The sequence below is a fragment of the Rhinolophus hipposideros genome (genome assembly GCF_964194185.1).
Source record: "Rhinolophus hipposideros genome assembly, chromosome: 10".
Taxonomy (NCBI): domain Eukaryota; kingdom Metazoa; phylum Chordata; class Mammalia; order Chiroptera; family Rhinolophidae; genus Rhinolophus; species Rhinolophus hipposideros.
In genome coordinates, this window is record NC_138056.1 from 9,006,675 (window position 1) to 9,024,612 (window position 17,938).

General features: G+C 57.2%; 1 protein-coding gene across 5 annotated transcripts in view; it reads left to right on the plus strand.

Annotated features, from left to right (window-relative positions):
* The first annotated feature begins 4,348 nt into the window (after positions 1-4,348).
* SYT7 (synaptotagmin 7) overlaps positions 4,349-17,938 on the plus strand; it is a 62,656-nt gene continuing 49,066 nt past the window's right edge. For all 5 annotated transcript variants that reach the window (XM_081063605.1, XM_081063607.1, XM_081063606.1 and 2 more), the window contains exon 1: positions 4,349-4,749. In XM_081063605.1, coding sequence (XP_080919731.1) covers positions 4,719-4,749 — 31 coding nt within the window. In that variant the 5' untranslated portion in view covers positions 4,349-4,718. The remainder of the gene's footprint in view (positions 4,750-17,938) is intronic.

Genomic DNA, 17,938 nt, shown 5'->3' on the forward strand with positions numbered 1-17,938 from the left:
GTCCCAAGCAGGGGCTGGACAGAAGAAGGGGTACCAGCTTTCATCTTTTGGGGTGGCAAAGGGTTTGAGGGGTTGAGTCAAGCACATGGGGTTGTCAGGTGACCATGGAGAGATTCAGGGCCAGAATCTGGTTGGGGAGGAGGTTACAGGGAGAAAGATGGGGGGGTGAGCTGAGGTTGGGGAAGGGGTTTCTGGCAAGAAAATGTTTCTGGCCCTGTAATATAGCCCAAGGGTGTGGAATGAGAACCAGCACTGGGGAAAGTCAGCTTGGTGCAGGGTCCTTGGTGCCTGGGGTCACATTTAGGGAGGCAAGAAAGACATCCAGCCCATGCCTTGCCATCTCCCCAGTGTCTTCTCACATAATTATGTGGTGCCATTATAAGCCCTATTTTATGGATGAGAAAACTGAGGCACAGAGGCATCAAGTAATTGGCCAAGGCCAAACAGCTAGCTAGTGGCAGAGGCAGGACCAGAGTTCAAGTCTAAGATTGATACTGTGGGCCAGACCTGCATCTTTACTATCAGGCCTCTATAGCAGGGCTGGGCAAATGCATGACAAGTGTGGACCCCAGGTGGGCCTCAAGATTCGGTAGTTACTGGGTCTGGAGAGAAGTGATTGATCAGCAAGCATTGATTCAATCCCCATCATGGGCATAGAGATGGCTGCAGCTACTTCTCAGAGTTTGTTGTTGCAGCCTTTCTGGAGAGGTGATGTCTGTGAATTTTATTCTTTTCCCTTCTCCAGATTCTTGTCCTCTGCAGAAGAGGAGGGAGAAGATTGGGGTGGGGGTAGCTATAGGGACAGGATGGCAGAGCAGGTCCTGGCTCCTGGCACATCAGGGGGCTCTGCTTTTGCCCTTCACAGCTGCCTTCTGGCTGGTCTCTGAGCCTGTCCTTCCTGGATCAAGTGCATGCTCAGCCTAAGTCTTTTGCCACATGGATGGTGGCAAGGAGACAGGTATGTTCTGTCATGTGAGCACAAACAGCTTCCTCAGCATTTTTATTAATAATTCAGCCCATGGCTGAGGGAGTGGGGGGGGGGACAGGAGCCGTGGGGGACAGCAGCATTGGAGATCATATCAGGTAGAGGCCAGAGGGAAACCCAGGAGCTCTGCCTCCCAGCTGTGGCCTAGCAACACAGCCAGGTGGCCTCAGGGGCCCTGTTTAGAAGAGTGCAGGCCAGGCATCTGCTCCTGAGGGAAAGAATGTCCCTCCCTGTTTTGAGTCCCTCCTGAAGCTGACCCAGAACACCTGGGCCCTGATTACAGCACCAGATTGGAAACAGGCCTGAGGGGTCCACAGCATGCAATGTAGCAGTCTTTGAGGAGCCAGGTGCTGCCAGCATTTCCTGCCACGTCATGAAACCCAGGACACAGGGGCCAGCATCACAGAATGAGAGGGCCTCTCTGGGCCCCCCACTATGGGAGGTGGGAAGGGAGAGGCAGAACACCAAAGCCCAGGCCCTCACCTGTGAAGGACAGGATCTGAGGGCAGGACAGAGATGATTCACTCCCTCTGAGGACCTGCTCACTCCCTCAGACTTCATTTCCTGCCTGTGCCCGGTCCTCCATGAGTGCTCAGGAGACAGAACTCACAGTTGGTTTAGCTTTCATTGATGCTCTAGCAGGAAAGAGTAGCTTTCAAATGTAGCAAAGTGGTTCGAGGTTAGACATTTAGAAGAACTTCCCTGACAGGCAAAACATGGAAATGGGGAATATGCGGTGTTTCTGTTAAGGATAAATAAATAACAATAATGGTATTTAATATCTATCAATTCTATGCTCCAAGTATCATTTTAAGTGCTTTAGTTGTATCATCTCATTTAATCTTTAAAATAGTAGAAGGAAATAGGTGCTATTATTATCTCCATTGTATGGTTATATACCCCCAGAGGTGTGAAGTAGTCTGCCCATGCCACATAGCTATGAATGAGAGAACCACACAAATCTATATTCTTTACTCTTTCCAATGACTCTGCATTCCCTAGACAAAGTGACTGAGGCCCAGAAAAGAGTGTCTTCAAAGCTTTTACTGTGTCAGTGATACAGGAAATAAAAACCCACCCAAGATTCTCAATGCCCCAGAGCCTCAGTTTCCACAACAGTACCTCATGGGGTTTACCTGGTATGTCTGAAGGACAGTCCAGCTCTGACATTCTGGAACAATGGTTGTCTAATGCCTGCTGGGAGTGAATGAGATTGGGATTTTTATTTTTGTAAGGAACAGGTTGTAAGCGGTTGGAGGGGAGCAACCATGGGTCTTCTCTTGAATCTCACAGGCTGGGAGTCAGGACCAAGGACTCTGCTCCTGGCTCTCTCATCAGCTCCCTAGGCTGTTAGTTCGGGGCCTTTATCTCTTCGGATCAGTTCCTTTCCCTCTACAGGCTTTGTCTTCACCATCTGTCACCTGAGGGGTGGCCTAGGCTATCTCTCAGCTGTCCTCTTCCCTTCCAACTCTGAAAAACTCCATGATTCTAGATACTTAGGAAGATCTGTTGAGTTGCAGTGATGAATTCTGTCCCTCTCTGGACGCTCACGTTGATGGGTGGGGAGATTCCTGAACAGGGAACCTCTCTGTGTGGTGCCCATTGATGGGGTTGCAGGGGTGAGGAGATGGAAAGGGTGGGGGAAGTTGTACACTCTTTGCTCTTTACTAGGGCAATGGGAGAGGTAGCTGGAGAGGGAGTGGGAACAAGACAGGCTGGAGATTCTGAGGTCCAAGCCTGCTGGCTTGGCTTTCTGGGGTTTGCCAAAAAGGGGTATGTGGATAGCTCCTGAATTATTGGCTGTATGTGGGTATATGAAAAGTAATGGTGCTTGACCAGGGGATGAGGGCTGAGATGTCTGGCCACTGAGGAATAGTGGGCTAGAACCTAAAATGCCTTTTTTTCCCCTTCCATTTTTAATTAGAACATTCAATCCAAGGAAATCTGTTCTCTACCGGAACAGTCTTCATGGAGGTTTGCTTGGAGGAATTTCCTTATCTGTTTCTCAACCGGAAAAGCTGTGGGTGGAGGTGTGTGTGTGTGTGTGTGTGTGTGTGTGTGTGTGTGTGTGAGATAGGCTCCATGTGAGTTCAAGGGGATGGTGTGTGTGTGTGTGTGTGTGTGTTGGGGGAGACTTGAGGTGGAGATTTGTCCCTGTGGGTGCTGGCTGCCTGCTGTGCTGTGGGAAGGTGGAGGTGTAGCTGGGTATGAGCTATGCAGTGTAAAAATCCGTTAAGTGAATTTCTCAAGGTAGGGGTAGGAAACCTTGACTCTGGAAAGCCTGGCTCACCTGAACTTCATTCTTAGTGCAAGGAAGGGACGCTATGGCAGGCCTGGGATTATACCCCCTGCCAACCTGCTTCAGTTCAGGGTAGGGATAGGCCCTGTGTTGTGTGACCCTTCAGTGTCTGTATCTCCCTGTGTGGGAGGTGTGTTTGTGTGCCTGTGTGTATTTGGGGTGGGGAGGGGTGTCATTGATTAGGTGTGTAGGTGTGTGCAGGGAAGGCTCTGTACCTGAAACCACCGAAGGGTTGGTTCCAGGCCTTTCAAATGCTTGAGAGAAGGGCCTCTTCTCTCCCCTGCCGGAGTCAAACAGTTCCAATTCGGTAGAGAAAGAAGAATTAGGGTTCACCTGATTTGGACTAAGCTGAGCTGGCAGATGGGTACAGAGAGCTCCAAGGTTGAAAGGGCAAGGATGGATTTTCTTCCTACCTACTAAAGCCCTGGGGTCAAGGAAGGGGGCCAGTGGAGAAGCCAGCCATGTGGGAGAGGGATGAGCACAGGCTGTAAAGTCTATTTCTTCTTTTGTGGGACTGGATTAAGTAGGGAGGGTCACTGGGCCTACTCCCTCACTGAGGTGGCAATCCTAGACTTTTTGGCTCTATTTGTTTGCAAGCTTGAGGATGGCCGGGGTAGCCGATCCAGTCGCAGCCTGGCAAAAAAAACTCCATTCCTGGTTTTGACACACACCAGCCCGTCTCCCCGAGACCATCTCGGTGTCGAGTCCCAAGCTGACGCCCTCGAGCCGCCACCAAGTGGAAAACATGGACTGGCGTTCCACGCCTTTTGAAGCGGAGTCAATGAGCACCTCGGAGGAGGAGGCGGACTCTGAGGTCTTGCCGGGTTCGAAGCCGCTGTCATCAGGAGCCGACGGGCCGAGGGGATCGCGCAGTGAGGCGAGACCCGCAGACTCGAAGAGCCCAGCCGGAGGGCGCCGTGCCCTCCCCGTGGGAGCTGCGGGCGGGCGGGGCGCGGGGCGGTGGCGGTGCCCTCGGGGCGGCTCCTGGCGGCGGCGGGCGCGGGCTGCAGTGCGGCGCGCGGCCGGCAGCGGGCAGCAGCGGGTGCGGGCTGTGGCCGCGGCGCTCGGCGGCGGGCGGGCGGCGCCGGCGGAGCCCCGAGCGCGCTCACACACGCGCTCACACACACACATACACACGGCCTCGTACACACACACTCACACACGCTCCGGCGCGCACACGCAGCGCCTAGGCCGGAGGGAGGAGGCTCGGCGGCCGCAGCAGCAGCGACAGCGGCAGCGTGCTCCGCGGGCAGGCGGGAGGGCTGGCGGGCGGCCCCTGCTCCCCCGCTCCGCGGCTCGCTGCAGCCCGCGCGGCCCCAGCCCTCGGACCCGCCCCCGGGGGTCGCCCGGCCCCATGCCCTGCAGCCGCGGCGGAGCAGCGCGTGGCCGCGGGCGGCTCTGAGGAGCCCGGAAGGAGCCGGCGACGAGGGGACCATGTACCGGGACCCGGAGGCGGCCAGCCCAGGTAAGCGCGGCCCCGCGCGGGCTGGGGCGCCCCGCACCGGCGGGCCGGACGGCGGCAGCGCCGGGCGCCCTCTCGGAGCCCTAGCCCCGGGCTGCTGTCCGCCAGAGCCGCGCAGACTGCCCCCCGCCAGGGTCATCCCAGCCCCGGGGCGCGGGCTTGAGCAGCAGCGGCTCAGACCCCGGTCCCCCGCAGTCAGGGCACTGCCAGGCTGGATGCCCGGTGCCAGCTTCGCAGTGTCCCCACAAGGGCTTCCTCCCCCCGCCCCTAGCAGCCCAAGGACAACGTGTTTGGTGGAGCGAGCAGCCGCTGCCCCCGCAGGAGCCGGGCAGTGCCTTCAGAGGCATCCCCGGGTCCCCAGCACCAGTGCCCCGAGGGTGCCAGCGCTAGGGGACCCCGGGACAAGGATCCGGGCAGCTTTGGGCCAAGGTTGTGGACACAGGGGAGTGGAGTGACATCGGCGGTGCCAACTGAATTGAGAGGGTGCCAGGGGGCAAGTGGGAATCTGGTGCAGCAGCAGGGGAGGGGGCTTGGGGAAGGACCGCAGGAGCGTTGAGGAGGAGTACCTACAGGGAAAGCGCCGAGATTGATGGGGGTGGGGGTGCTAGGGGAATTTTCTCCTGGACTTGGGGAGGGGGAAAGCCAAGAACCCCAAACTCACTCCAGTCCTGTCCAGGGAAGGGGGGGAGGGGCTGTGCTCCTCTGCATTTCTCTGGAGCCGGAGCTGGGGAGTGGCCTGGAGCCCACGTCTGCCCAGCATCCTGGCATCCTCAGAGCCAAGCCAGGAACCTTTCCTCCTTCCTCGGGCAATTGCTCTGCCATTTCCTCCTTGGCTTATGACAGACAGCTCCTCACCTCCTCTCGCAGTGCCCACCTGTAGGCAGGTCCCCTGCATTTCCTGCCAGGCTCAGTCTTACTTACCTCCCACCTGGGGTGCCCCACCCCAGGCCCAGCACCTCAGGCTGCCAGTTCTGGCAGCCAGGTCTCAGTTTCTGGGTTTCTCTCTGATGCTAAAAGCATGACACCCCAGCCTGTGGACTTGCGCCCAAATGAGAGCCTTTGGGCGTACTGCTGCCGATATCCTGGGGACAAAAGGTGTTGCAGGGAGGGACCGGGTCTAAGACCCTCCACAGAAGGGGCTAGAGCCCCAGGGCTTTTGAGGGCAGTCCAGTGGGCGACCACTTTGCACTTTCCCTCTGGGGCAGCCTCAACTTGTCCCTGACTCCTGAAAAGTCTGCTCTCACTCTCATCACGTCACTGCAGCCCAACAGTGAACGGGGACCTATTGGTGCCAGGCATTGCACTCACTCACTGCTTGGGCATAAGGGTGAAAGAGACTCAGCTCCCTCTCTAGAACCTCATGCCTATCTATGAATGTCCTCTAGGTGATTGCTGAAGGGACATTACTTTTGGAGATCCCTCCCTTCATCTATCTGGACCCAGGTCACCTACGCTGGCAATTTCCCCCAAAGGGCTGCCAGCTTCCAGCACTTGGACCAAGGGCAGAGACATTCTCCTGCTTGGATCCTCCTCTCAGAAGCCAATAGCTTACTTAGTTCAGAGACCAGCTCTGGGATATGAAGATGGAAGGGGGGATGGAGTAAGGACGCTCCCCTCCCCCTGCATGGCCAGGCTGGCAGCCGTCCTCCTGTTAGGCCAGTGGCCCCGGACTGTGCCCTTGTCCTCTCTCCCCCACTTCCTTTTCAGCCCCGGGCACTGTGACATCACCCCTCCTCCAAGCACCTCTACCTTCTCCATGGAGGCCAACTTGATGTGCGTGGCATCTCCTGGGCAAAGGGCCTGGAATCCAGTGCTGGCAGCCCCTAGACCTTTCCCTCTCCTCCCTCCTCAAATGGGCCTCCCTGTCTGGGGTGGATGCCTGTCTTGCCCACTCGCACTACAGCTGCAGGGCCCACCAGTGCCATGGCAGGGGCAGCTCTGGGAAACAGGCTGACCTGAGGGCTACTTCTCTCTGGTGTGGGCACTGGGCTGGGTGGGGTCTGTCGTAGGCTGCAGACAGCAGAGTCTCCTTTTGCTCCTAGTTCCCTGGGGATCTCTGAGGGGCCAGAGACCTCACTCTGGCCTCTGTGCCCCCTGGAATCCCTGCCCACCTCCTATAACTCCTACAGCTACAGGCTAGACTTTCCCTCCCCCCCAGCTCACCCCAGGCCCCCCAGACTCTGCTCCCCCAGCCAGGGCTATGTGTGCCCCATTTCTGTTCCCCCATCTTGCCTTTGTCTGGCACCAGGTGGGAGTGAGATATGCAAATTGTTCAGGCCAGCCCCCTTGTCCCCCAGGGGCCAGTACCTTTTACATCCTAATCCCTTCATCCCACTCTCAGGAACACCTGTGGCCCAATCCTTTAAATTTTTTAAATTTCCTGTCCTCTCCTGCTCCCCCATGTCCCAGGCTAGTTCCAGCGGGTCCCTGTGCCACCCCCATCCTCATGCCACTTACTCTACAAGTCCCCATAGGGCTCAGCCTACTGCTAAGACCCTTACCCGACAGGACAGGCAACAGACATATTTCCCTCCCCACTTGGGCCCCTGACCCCCGGGGAAGAACCCACTCAGATCAAGGCTGAAGCAAGGGACTATGGGAAAAAGCTGGCGCCCAGTGAAGAATGAAGACCCCCATTGGCTTCTGCTCCAAACTGCCCAGCCTACCCCAACCATGCCTGCAAACTCACCTCTGCCCCTTCCGCTAGGCACTGGGCCCTCTCCCTGCCTTTAGCCTTCATCCTCTGTTCCTCCCGAAGCTGGCCTGTCCAGGCCTTTCTGTGTCCCTCTGTGCCTGTCCCCAGCCTGGGCAGGGCCTCAGCAGGCCTGCAGGTGTCAGCGTTGCAGTGGGCAGGCAGGATGGCAGCAGGGAAGGAGGGAGGGAGAGGTGACCTTGCGGTGAGCCGAGTGAGCAGGGCCAGAGAGGGAAGGTCTGGGCCTGTGCAGCAGTGTGGGGAGAGAAGTCAGGTCTGAGGGCTGCCTGCCGGGCCCCAGCCTCTTCCAGCTTGTCCCCGGGAGTAGCAGGGCTCATCTGTTCCACCTGTTAGTGGGCTCTGTCCCCTACAGCAACTCTTTAGGACAGGTCATTCCTGTCCGTAGGGAGTATGGGGGGGACACACTGCATGGGTCAGGGGGCCTTGGCAGGGTAGGTTTCTCTCAAGGCAGAAGGATCTACAACATTGCCCAGGCCACTGGGCACCCACTGGGCACAAGTTAGGGGCAATGGATGAGGTGTGGGGCAGGAATGAGGGTTACGGCAGAAAAGGCAGAACAGGGGTGAGCTCGGAGGGCGACCGGGGTTAGGGACCAGGGCTGGGGGATGGAATAGTCCAAGGCCTGACTCTGGGTAACCATGTCACTGACAAACTCTCCCCACACCGTCATCCACCCGTCCACCCTCCCACCCCCCCACCCCTCACTTGCTCCATCGGCACAGGCCCAAACCTCCCGACCTGCGTCCTGGGCCTGGGTCAGAGTCTGGGACTGAAGATCAAATAATCTCCCCACAGTCCATGGCCCCGAGCGGTGCCGGGGGCTGAGCAGGTCTGAAATGCAGGGCGGGCGTGAGGGGCTTCTATGGGACGCGGGTGAGGGTAGCCAGTGCTCCCAGGCTGGAGTGTTTCCCATAGAGACAGGACCCCTTGGCCTCGGGTCATGCTGTTCAGTGGCCTTGTGGGGACAGCTTGATCAATGGGTTGGGTGCTCACGGACTATGGGGTGGTGGGGAGGGAGATAGCCTCAAAGCCCCTCCTAGGTAGTTGGGAAAGAGGGACTAGAACAGGCTGGATTAGGGTGGGAAGACAGAGGCCAGCAGGTGACAGGTGAGGGACAGCTGGAAGGTAGGGGAACAGGTGGGTGTCAGGTGAGCAAAGACAAGCCAGGCCCTGGGCAGCTGGGCCGTGCCCCTGGCTGATCCGGAGCTCAGGCCCAAGGGGCCCACAAGGCAACATAGAGTGCCAGTGGGGAGCGGTCCTCTTCCCCCTCAGCCCTGCTACTGCAGAAAGTCTTTCAGGGAAGGCAGAGGAGGAGTGGGTGGTTCCCCTCCTTTTCCCCCACCCCCACTCCCTGCCCACCCCCTATTCTCTCAGGGACTTTGAATCCTTATTGAATCTGATGGACCATTTTCAATAACTGCTTCTCCCAGGCGAGTGAGGCTGGAAAAGCAGGAAGAGGAGTGGTGAAGGGGGCCTCCTGGGGGTGGGAGGGAGGAGGCCCAGTCCTGAGCAGGGGACTCAGCTGCGAAAGGAGTCCACCGCACAGCCTCCTCAGAGGCACTGAGGCCTCCAGGTGGGCACAGGCAGAGCCCTGCATGGAGCCAGTGCCCTGCTCCATGGGCAGTGCTTGGTAGGTGGCACAGGCAGCTGGTAAGGTCAGCTCTCTCTGTTGGGGCGGTCACTGGTCTGGCCAGGTGCCGGAGCTCGCCTGTGCCAGGCCCAACCCTAGTGCCCGCCTGCCTTGCCAGGGAACCCCAGCCAGTGGTGCCAGGCGGACTGTGCCAGTTCCATGGACATGGAAGTCCCTGACCTTCCAGGCAGCAGGGGCAAACTTGCTGGGCCCTGTCCAACTTGTGTCTGGAGGGCAGGGCTTTGGTCTCACCCAGCAAAATTCCCCAAGGGTTGAAACAGTTGGCAGACAGCATGGGACCTGTGGAAGGGGCTGGACGGCGCCCAGAGCTGGCGCCTGGAATTCTGGACCCAGTTGGTTGGAAGGTGGGCTGGCACATCAGACCTGTGCTGGGGCGGGGGGTGCGGGGGTCCCCTACAGCTTCCACCTGGAAGGCTCCTTGGAAGAGGTGTGTCACCTGTGGGGCTGGGCTCAGAGCCAACATGTACTATCCTGACCCCCCGTGGTTGTGTGTGGGGCCATAGCACTGGTGGAAAGGGAGGGTACGGGTCAGTGGGGAGAAGCACTGCTGTGTGTGTACCTACATGCCGTGCAGCGCGGGTGGCAGCTGAACGGCTGCCGTAATAGCTGCGCTCATCTGAGTGCCATGCCCGCTGTAAACAGCAGCTAATGAGTGTATTTGTAGTGAGGTGCGCGGAGGTGCTCGGAGGTGCGCAGGGAGCTGTGACGGGAAGCGTTGGGGGAGGGCACCTACCCAGCCCTGGGGACCTGTACCCAGCCAGGCAGGGCCTGTGCCCTCCAGGGACCCTGCCTGCCCCCTGCCACACCCTCCCACCTGCCAGCTTGGCGGCCTCTGAGGCCTCCATCTGCTAGGAGCAGGGCTTCACCTGGCTGCGTGGCATGCACAGGTGTGGACGTGGGGCGTTAGAGCTTTGATGTGTACAAATACCGGCATTTCCACTACTGTGCGTGGGTCAGTCAGCATGCGTGTGTTTGTGTGTGCCTGTGTCTGGGTCTAACTAGGCGCATCTCTGTTTGTGACTACGTCTGATTCTGTGCATGTATTATGCACCCCTCCCTCAGAACCTGAGAGGAAGACTGCCCCCCCCCATCGTGGTAGTGGCCCTGTTCCTTCAGTGTCCTTCCAGGAATGCAGGAAGCGGGGGGGGGGGGGGCCTGTCAGGCTGGCTGGGGGAGAAAAAGAAGTGACCTGTGCTGTCCATCAGAGGAGACAGGAGGGAGAGGTCTGAGCTGCAGCCCAGGGGCTCCCATGCTGCTTGTATCAGAGAAAGGGAAGAACCTGGGGCCTACAGAGCCCAGCAAGCCCTCTGGTTCTGGAGCCCCAGAAGCCCCCAGAATGAAAGAGGAGGGGTGCCAAGGGGTCAGTCCTCGCAGGTGGGGGTCTCACAGTGCACGTGGGTGCAGCGTGCACCCTGCCCCCAGCCAGCGTAGGGTGGTATGGGGTGTGGGAGGCCACAAGGGGCGCCTGCGTGAGGCCCTGCACGAGGGGAGTGGAGGAGAGAGCTGTGTGGCTAATGTGTCCAATTAAATTACTTCAAACCCTGCCACGGCAGCTGCTCCCGGCGGGGCCCTGGGTACAAATTGGATCCGTCTCATTACCACAGGGTGGTGTCAGCGGGGCCAGAGAGCGATGGCCAGCTCAGCACACAGAGGGCCCACTCCCACTCTGCCCATCCTGGACCTGCTGTGCCCCCCTTGAGCATTTGCTCACTCCAGCACTCCTCAGGTTCCCCACTCCACCAGTTTCAAATATTGGGGCTCCCTGCACACCTCTCTACTATCCTGACCCCCATTCCTGGCAGCTCAAGGGCCCCTCTGCGCCCTTATTTACTTTCTCCAGGAATGGGGATTTTGTGCTTTATAGGGGGGCCAGCCTAAGGAAGCCCTCTCGGATTACGCAACACACTCTGCGATAATAGTAGTGCAATAAATACAGCAAGTTGTTATTGTGGAGCGCTCAGTATAAGCTAAGCAGTTACGTGTGAGCAGCAGGGTGTGGCTTGCTTAAGCGGGGTCTCTGGGGTCAAACAGCTGTCCGAATCCTGGCAGAGGCACTTGCTGCTGTGTCCCTGGAGCAAGTTAGTTCACCACTGTGGCCTCAGTTTCCTTTTCTGTTAAATGGGTATGAGAATGAGTTTGGAGGATGTGGCGAGATAAGGTGGGAAACGTCTTGCAAACAGCCCGACATATAGTAAGCACTCAGCCAACAGCAGCTGTTATCAGCGGTATCCTGCTCCAAGTGATTGATGTGTGGGATGAGGGTTCTGGAAGCTCCGAGGAGGACATGCTCCTGCTTCAGCCGTGGTGGAGGAGTAGGGGAGGGCTCCATCTAGGTGGTGTCAGTCAGTTACCATCAGAACAGCTGGAGGGGGAACTTGCAGTTAGAAGTCAGTGTGGGATTCCAGCCATACTACAGACCCAGGAGCGTGAGCTTTGGGTCCAGGGCCTTGGGTCTTGAGGAAGAATAAGAGCTTGCCATGTCAGGGTGAACAAGCCAGGGTGAGGCATCTGGTGTGGTGGGAACAGCACACACGACGGCCTAGAGGTGTGATAAGTCTTGGTCAGTTGAGGCAGCAGTGAGTGCTTGAATGTGGCTGGAAGGGAGGCGTTGGGGGGACCGTTATAGGAGTTAAGGCTTAGGAAAGGTAGGATGGGCCAGGTTATGAAGGTCCTGGCCTTCTGAAATAGGAAAACGCGATTTTTTTAAAAAAATTAGAACCATGGAGAGCCATGGATGGCTTTTAAGCAGGTCTCTATAAAGAACTCTAGTGCTGAGGCAGTGTGGAGGCTCTCACCTGTACAGGGCTGAGCCCCAGACACCCACTCCAGGAGGTCTGCAGTGTCCAGCCAGACTGGGGGCCTGCCCTTCAAAAGCTAGTGCTGGGTAATGGGCAGTCAAGGGGACAGCCTACTACAGATGGGCATGGATGGACACCCCCAGAGTGTTTCCCTGGGGAGCTCAGGTATCATAGAAAGCCTCCCCGGGAGGGATGTAGAACCAAGACAGGCAGGCCCAGGGCCCAGTGGACACAGTTAATACTCCTGAGGATTCCATCTGCACCCCATCCCCCACTGTGGGCATCAGGGCTAGGCCCGGGAGGAGCCACACAGCTCACACTCCAGCAGCCAGGCCTGAGCTCCAGAGCCAACCGGTTTCCATGGCAACTAGGCGGGCCCCGCCACCGCCCTGTGCCCAGGGCCCTGGTACAGGGACCCGTTCACAGCAGGACATGGGTACATCCTCCAACTTCTCTAGGGGGTTGTCCCAGAACAAACACCTCACACCTAGTGCTGGCAACACATGCGCTTTTATATGTGGGTCCATGTGCACACAGGATGTGTATGTAAGCCCTGCAACAGGAAGCAGGGAGGCAGAGTGGCCTGCATTGTCTACACACCTTAGCTGGGGACTTGTCTCGCTGGGGAAGAAGGACAGGCAGGCACCCGAGAGCCTGATGCCAGGATGAAGAACCGCAGGCCCCTTCACAGTAGGAGAAGCAGTTCAAGGAAGGAGCAGTTAGGAGCACGTGCAGGTGAGGGAAAGTGGCAAGGGAGAGGCTTCCTAGCAGTGTTTGGGGGGTCCTCGGACCACCGTGTTCTTCACGGACAGCATTTCATTCAATCTTCACAGCAGTCCTGGAAGGGAGATATCGTTATCCCTGTAGTACAGATGAGGAAACAGGCCCAGAGAGGCGGAGTGTCTCACCAGGTCACTCAGCAGGGATGAGTGTCAAGTGAGCCTCACTCCAACGCTAGGTCTTACCCACTGGCTACACTGCCTGCCGCTCCCTTATCCCAGTAGGAGCCGAGCCAGCCTGTCTCTTGGAAGGCAGTGCTGGGAATTGTTACTGGCTACAGAGCTTGACTCACAGGCTGTTCCCAGCGCTTCCTCAGTGCTTGAGATGTCCCCTAAAACCTTTGTTCTCAGGTTCCTGGAGTGGGGTGGAGCCTCCTTCCCACCCGTCTCCTGCCTCTCTCTACAGGCACCGGGGAAGGATCCTCTCACTCAGGGGGAGGCACCTCTTACTCCCTGCTTGGCCATGGAGGAGACTGATGAATTGGCTGTGTGCCCCCCCAACCCCATTCCTCCCTCTCCAGCCCCCGCCTGGTTGGGGAGGTGCGAAGGGAGCGATTTCACAGCCTGTCAGCTGAGGCCTAAAAATACTCAGAACTCCGAGATGCTTGGGCAGGGGGAGGAGAGAGCAGGGACCAGGGATGGGGTATTGGGGGTGCAATGGTAGCTTGGCCAGAGAAGCCTTACGACACCACAGTCCTGCTTGGGAGGGATGGACAGAGGTCCCTAGGTCCCCCATCTAGCCCCATATCTGGCAATGATAAAGGGGGGCCATCTCTAGGGTCTTGAGAGCTCAGCTCTGGCACTCAGGCCCAAGGAAGGGCTTGGTCTCAGGTAGGCACTGTGGACCCCAGATCCCCTGAGCATCTGGTCAATGCCTCTTTCTCCCTCTCCACCCCCGGGTTGGCTGGCATCTTCAGGCCGTGGGAGCTGGGCCTGTGCCTGCTTCCTTCCTGGAGAAGGTGCCTGCTTCTGTTAGGGGAGAGGCGTGAGGAAGGCAGCATGGATGGGGGTGCTGGCAGGTGTGTGATGTGACGTGTGAGCCACCCAGGCGCTAGAGGGGGGAGGGGAGAAGGGGTATGGTGGCCCATGTCACTGTCACATGGCTGTGTGCTGAGGTATGGCCCAGGGCCCCCACCAGTCAACCGGTGCCCAGAAAGGGGGACGTGTGTGCGTGCGTATGGACCTGCTGGAGTTGACCTGTTTTTGGTGCTACTAGAATGCTTATGGAAGTGTATGATCGAGCGTGGTTATTCCGAACGGCAACTGCGTGAAGACAGGAGCAGGTGTGGAAACAAACATGTGTCGTCATACAGACACAGGACGGTGCGTGTGTGCTTCTCATGTGGAAACACGATGGCGTGTGTGCCTGTGCAGATGGATATAAGCAGACCGCTCCGGGGCACCAAGCGGGCTGAGAAAGTCATTTGGGAAATAATGTGGTGTGGCAGCCATAGAAGGGACTCTGGATCAAAAGTAATGGGGTTCATATCCCCGATTGTCTGTGTATTGATTAGCTTTGTGATCATGGGCAAGTTGATTAACCTCTCATTGCCACATTTCTCCATCTGTAAAATGGAGACAATAATAGCACCTACTTCAGAGGGCGGCTGGGAGGATTCTAAGAATTAATGAATGTAAACTGCCTAGAACCGGGCGTGTTACAGAGTTAGCACCACATGTGTACTAGCTCTTATTACCTGGTCTCCTCCCTTTTGATGATATAGGTGGGAGTCCCAAGTTCAGAGAAGGCAAATGACCTGTCCAATGTCACACAGTAAGTTAGTGGCAGAGCTAGGACTAGAACCCAGACTGCAGTGCCTTAAGACAGGGCTTATTCAAGTCTAGGACCTCCGGACACTGCCTCCCACCCTTTGGGCCACAAGAAGCCCCACAACACAGGATTGTAACCCTGTTGACATCTGGAGCCTAGATACTGCCAGTGCTGGGCTGGGACCTTGGGAACTCAGGAATCTGAGCATCATTAGATAATGCCAGGTGGAGGGGTCCTCAGAACGGGGCCAGCGGTCTGAGTTAGAACCATGGCGCTGGTCAGCCTGTGGCCTTGGCCAACCTCTCAACCCTCCTAAGTCAGTTTCTTCCTTCTGCTGGAATAATAGTAATACATACTTGATAGGGTTATTGTGGAGATTCAATGAGATCCTTCATGTAACACTGGAATACTGTACCTAGTAAATGCTCAATAATGTCAGCTATAATTATAACCCATGTGGATGGAACCCAGTGCTCCATAAGTGGTGACTTCTTGTGCTTCCCTTCCAGACCTGAGTACCCTTGCTCACTTCCGCCTGTTACCCCACACTCCACAGGGCTTAAACTCATCAGAGACTGACTTGCTGGAAAGCAGAACCTGTCTTTGTCTCCTGCTAGTATTGGCTTTGTCCAGGAGGAAACAGGACTCACCACTGGGCCTTAGCCCCTGAGCTCTGGATACCTGGCCTCGTCTCTCACTTGCTGCATAACCTTGTACAAGCGCCATTTCCTCTCTGGGCCTTGATCCGACCTCGGTAAAGTGGGGAAGCTGGATCGCACAGTCCCAGAGACTTCTGGTCATGTTGCTGTGTGACTTAGGAGGGTCCCTGGCTTAGCCCACTGGAGAGGGTGGCAGGTTGCCAGGAAGAGAGGTGGGCCAACTGCCCTGGGCGGATGGAGCATCTGGGCCTGAGCCGGCCAGTGGCCTGCCATCATGCCGCCGGTACCTGTGGATGCGTAAGGGGCATGCAGTCCCGACTGGCTGGGCACTGACATTGGGGGAGGCTCAAGGACAATGACGCAGAGAGAGCCCTTCTTGGGGCCCGGGGAGCTGCCACTCCAGCTGTCCCCATCTACTCTTCCCCCCCCCCCCCCCCCCCCCCCCCGTTTTCCCCAGGGCTTTCCTTCAGCAGTTCCTCCTTCCTCCCTGTCCTTCCTCTCTCCTTCCCCTTCCTGGAGTTTCCCAGTATCTCCCCCTCTCTGCCTCTTCCACGTCTGTAATCTTGACCATTTTCCAGGGGGTTTTCTTCCTTCCTCTCCCTGTGCAGAGGGGAGGTCTCTCCCTCCTCCTCTGTCTCTCTGCTTCCTGTGATTCCTCCTTTTTCCTTCCTACAATATGACACGTGTCCTGGTTTCTCTGGATCCTCCTGGCTCCCCCAGCTGCTCCTGAGCCTAGTTCTCTCTCTTACTCTGCATGACATGTCGAGGCTCTTCCAGCCTCCTGTCCCCTGGCTCTCTCCCACTTCAGAGTCCCTCCCTCCCCAGCAGCCAGCCTCCCTTCCTCCAGTTCCTTGGGGCTCCTTACTCCTCTACCAGCCCCCACCCTCAAAAGTTTCCTGGCCTCCTTCAGCTGATGGGGCGGACCCAGGCAGTTTCTGTGGCTGGTGCTGCTACCCTGTACCCCTACCCCTGTGACTTGAGAAAAGGGGTCAGCCCAGGGCCCAGGGACTGGCAGCCTTGCCTCCTAATTAGCAGGAAGTAATTGCCTGGAAAAAAATTTCATTTAGAGTGAGACGTCGAGACTCCAAGTTAGAGCTGAGCCGACTGATGGGCCCTAGGGAGTAGTGGGAGGGAAGTAGCTCAGGTCAGGGGCTCAGGAAGCCCCTCAGGAGACAAAGGCCCTTAGGACCCCCTCCCTGGCTTGCTTCAAGGACCCCAGCCTTGGAGAAGAGGGCAGAGAGCACTGGGCTAGAGTCCCACCATCTCCATCTGAGTTGCTCCACTACTTACCGTGTGACTTGGGACAAGCCACTTATTCCTTTGAGCCTTAGTTTTCTCTCCTGTAAGATGAGAAGAGGGCCTCAGTATCATGAGGGTTGATTTGGACAGTGGCTATAAAAGCACTTAGCAGGCTGTAAAGTGCTGTGGGTGTGCAAGGTATTACTGTCTTCCTCCATGTGGCTCTCAGCTGAGATGTGAGGATGGTGCACGGATGGGTGGTCTTGGAAACACCTAAGGGGCAGCAAGCCTTCTGGAACATGGAAGGATGATGAGGTAGATTCAGCTGACAAAGGCAGACAGAAGAGGTTTTCCATGCCAGTCTCAATACTCACCAGCTGCACCACTGAGTGGTCACCTCACCTCTACGAACCCCACTTTCATCCTCTGTAGGATACTGATCCTGAAGGTTCCCCTCAGGGGGCTTGTAAGGCTAAATGAGATAATGTTTGCAGAGCTCTTACCACAGTGCTAGGCCTATAGTACGTGCTCAATAAATGACATTAGCTATAGTATCCACTGTAATTAAAGGCTATTATCTTTACTCCCTGCCTGGATCCAGAGAAGCTGTGATTTTGATTGTTGTCTTCAGGTGGTTTTATTTGTTTTGCTTCTTTTTTTTTTTTTTTTTTTGAAGGAGGCGAATTTTTACACCCAGTGAGGCTAATGTCAAGCAGTCCCTAGAAACACCAAACAGATCTGCTTCTCAAAGAACCCTCACCTGTGGGGTGGAGGGACAGGAGTAGGCTGCCACTGTGGCCTCTTCCGCCACCCCCCCACTTTTTCCTAGGGAGGGGCTGTGGGCAAGTTTCTTATTTGGGTGGGTGTGAAGTAGGGAGCCTCTGCCCTGGGGGAGGGGTGTTACAGGCCTTTGTGTTCGTCTTGGTAGGACTGGCCCTGTACTGGGAGAAAAGGTGGTGTTTGTTTAAATGGGTCTACCCCACTCATCTTGGAGGAGGGAGCAGGAAGTTTTGCCTGGTCTGGATTGGCCCCCTGGGTTGAGTCTTCACTGTGTACCAGGCAGCATGGCGCCCCAAGGCTGCCGGATCACGGACAGCCTGGAGCGTGCGTGCCAGTGTTGGGCAGCACTGCAAGCTCCCAGCACCAGATTGCCCCGCGAGGAGTGAGGGGGCGGCGAGGGGCCAGACCGTCTGCCGCTCCCACCCCCACTCGCCCAGCCCCACCCTGGGGACCTTCTGTGCTCCTTCTCTGAGCGCAGTACCCGCGCCAGCCTCCAGGAGGCAGTGAGGCAGGCTCGTCTTGAGGAAATGGAATATGGCACTTACAGGAGCTGGGAGGCTCTTTTGGTCTCCCGTCGGCCTGCTGACTGGGGTCCTGGGCATCAGAGGACCTCACGGGGTAAAGGGAGCTCTTGAAGTCGGTTGGTTGCTGGCGGGGCTTCACCCTGGGGCTGATCGGGGAGGAATTGACAGAGGAAGGTGGGTCCACTGTGATGCAGTCCTGCAAAAGGTTCCGGTCAGTTGGATGCCGCTCGTCTGGAGCAATGCAAAGGGTGGCCTGGAGGAGTGCTCAGCCCCAGGAC